The following is a 2,415-nucleotide window of genomic DNA, read 5'->3' on the forward strand; positions in this document are numbered from 1 at the left end:
TTGTATTTATACTTAGCAATGTCCCCGCATGCAATGAGTTCGGCATTAATTAGAGAAAAATGGAAGATACAGAAGCCTGTTTATTATACAAGCCAAGCATTAAGGGGAGTAGAGGGACGATATCCTATGATGGAGAAACTAGCTTTTGCACTAATAACAGCTTCCAGGAAGTTAAGGCATTACTTCTAGGCTCATGTCATCAATTTCTTGACGGATCATCCACTCAAGAAGGCAATGAACAAGTTGGAAGCTACCGGACGACTTGTCCAGTGGGCTATAGAACTTAGTGAGTTTGATATCAAGTATTAACCAAGAATTACGATAAAGGCTCAAGCTTTGACAGATTTCATTGCAGAATTCACTCCCAATCATGGTGATCTAGACGAGATGGATGAAGCTAAGAAGTGGATCGTCTATGTAGATGGTTCATCCACACAATATGCAAGAGGTATAGGAGTTATACTGAAATCTCCAGAAAGGGATAAGTTAAAATATGCAACTTGTTTATAGTACCAGACAACCAACAATGAAGTTGAATATGAAGCCCTTCTTAAAGGGTTGGAATTGGCCAAGTCCTTAAGGACAGAGTCAATATTTGCCCAAGGAGACTCTCAGTTGATCATAGGTCAAGTGAATGGAACATATGAAGCTAAGGAAGAACGGATGAAGAAGTATTTCAGTAAGGTGAAGCGACTTGTTAAGAAATTTATGGAAGTCAGTTTTCTTCAAGTACTAAGGGAAGAAAATATGGAGGTAGATGACTTAGCAAAGGCACCATCAGCAGATGGGTCGGTGGATGAGTACAATGAAGTCTATTACATACCAAGAATAGATATTTCAGAGGTGCAACAAATTGAAGGAGGAGAAAACTGGATGACCCCAATAGTGACTTACCTTAGGGATGGAAGGCTCCCAGAAGAAAGGGACGAAGCTAGAAAGTTAAGGATCAGAGCGGCTAAGTATGTCCTCATAGACGAGGTGCTATTTAAAATAGACTTCTCTCAGCCTTACTTAAGGTGTTTAGCTCAAGACGAATTAAACTATGTATTGAAGGAAGTCCATGAAGGAGCATGGGGAAACCATTTAAGAGCAAGAGCTCTCATCCATAAGGTTATTTGTGTAGGTTATTATTGGCAAACCATTAAGGCAAATGCTAAGGCTTATGTTAAGGTGTGCGATCAATGTCAACGCTTCAGCAATATCCCTAAACAACCATCAGAGTACCTCACCCCAATGATGGCCCCATGGCCCTTTGTACAATGGGGATTAAATATTTTTGGTCACTTTCCAATAGAAACCAGGCAGATGAAATTTTTAGTGGTGGGGATTGATTACTTCACTAAATGGGTGGAAGCTGAACCCTTAGCAAAGATTACACAGCAAAACGTCAAGAACTTCGTCTGGAAAAGCATCGTCTACCGATTTAGAGTTCCTAGGGTACTAGTGTCAAATAATGGAAGGCAATTTGATAACACACCCTTCAGAGATTTCTGTGAGCAAATTGGAATAAAGAATCATTATTCCTCACCCTCCCACCCACAAGCAAATGGACAAGCTGAAGTTGCAAACTGATCCTTGTTGAAGATCATTAAGACTCGGCTTAAGGGGGAAAATGAAGTATGGCCATATGAGCTACCACGTATTCTATGGGCCTATAGGACGACTATGAGGACCCCCACAGGGAAAACTCCTTTCAAACTAGCCTATAGAAATGGAGCAGTCATACCTGCAGAAATACACATGGCTAACCATAGGGTGATGAAGTATGAGGATGAGGAAAATGAAGAGCAGCTACGTCTTAACCTTGACTTGATAGACAAGGTAAGGATAGGTGTAGAACAAAAAAGAACAGCGAGGTATAAAAACCTCATGGCTAGACAATATTATGCAATGGTGAAACTCAGGCGCTTCAACATTGTGGACCTCATCCTAAAAAATGTCTCCTTGGCAACCAGAAACCCGGCCCACGAAAAACTAGGGCCTATTTGGGAAGGACCCTACAGGATTATCAATTGCAAAAGGCAAGGATCATACTACTTGGAAGCCCTAGATGGACAAAAATTAGAGCACCCATGGAATGTTGAGCATTTAAGAAGATACTATTAGTAAAGTATCAGTCTGGACGAGCATCATCCTAGACGAAGTTAAAGTTGTGTATTACTTTCCTTATGTTTATTTGTATTTGTTGCTAGTATTACATGTTTTTTAGTATTTTAATTCCCTAAAATGCACTAGCTTCTAGCTTGTGCACTGTCTATGGACGTAGTCATGATGGACGAAGTCATGAACTTAGTCCGTTTGTATATATGTATTTTCAATTCCCTAAAGGCACTAGCTTCTAAGTATGTGCCATGCTTATGGATGATGTTTACGTTATGTAAATACAGTTTGGATTTCCAATGTATATAAAGTTGT

At 40.0% G+C, this 2,415-nt stretch overlaps 1 protein-coding gene across 1 annotated transcript; it reads left to right on the top strand.

Annotated features, from left to right (window-relative positions):
• Nucleotides 1-1,665: 1,665 nt before the first annotated feature.
• LOC142640061 (uncharacterized) lies at nt 1,666-2,106 on the top strand. The gene has a single exon (XM_075814162.1). The coding sequence runs from the start codon at nt 1,666-1,668 to the stop codon at nt 2,104-2,106; it is 441 nt and encodes a 146-aa protein (XP_075670277.1).
• The last annotated feature ends 309 nt before the right edge of the window (nt 2,107-2,415 follow it).

This window comes from Castanea sativa, chromosome 6, assembly GCF_040712315.1.
Source record: "Castanea sativa cultivar Marrone di Chiusa Pesio chromosome 6, ASM4071231v1".
In the NCBI taxonomy this organism is placed as follows: Eukaryota; Viridiplantae; Streptophyta; class Magnoliopsida; order Fagales; family Fagaceae; genus Castanea; species Castanea sativa.

Bases quoted from the DNA above. Each gene is read 5' to 3' on its own strand.
- LOC142640061 (XM_075814162.1), top strand. From the start codon at position 1,666: ATGAGGACCCCCACAGGGAAAACTCCTTTCAAACTAGCCTATAGAAAT.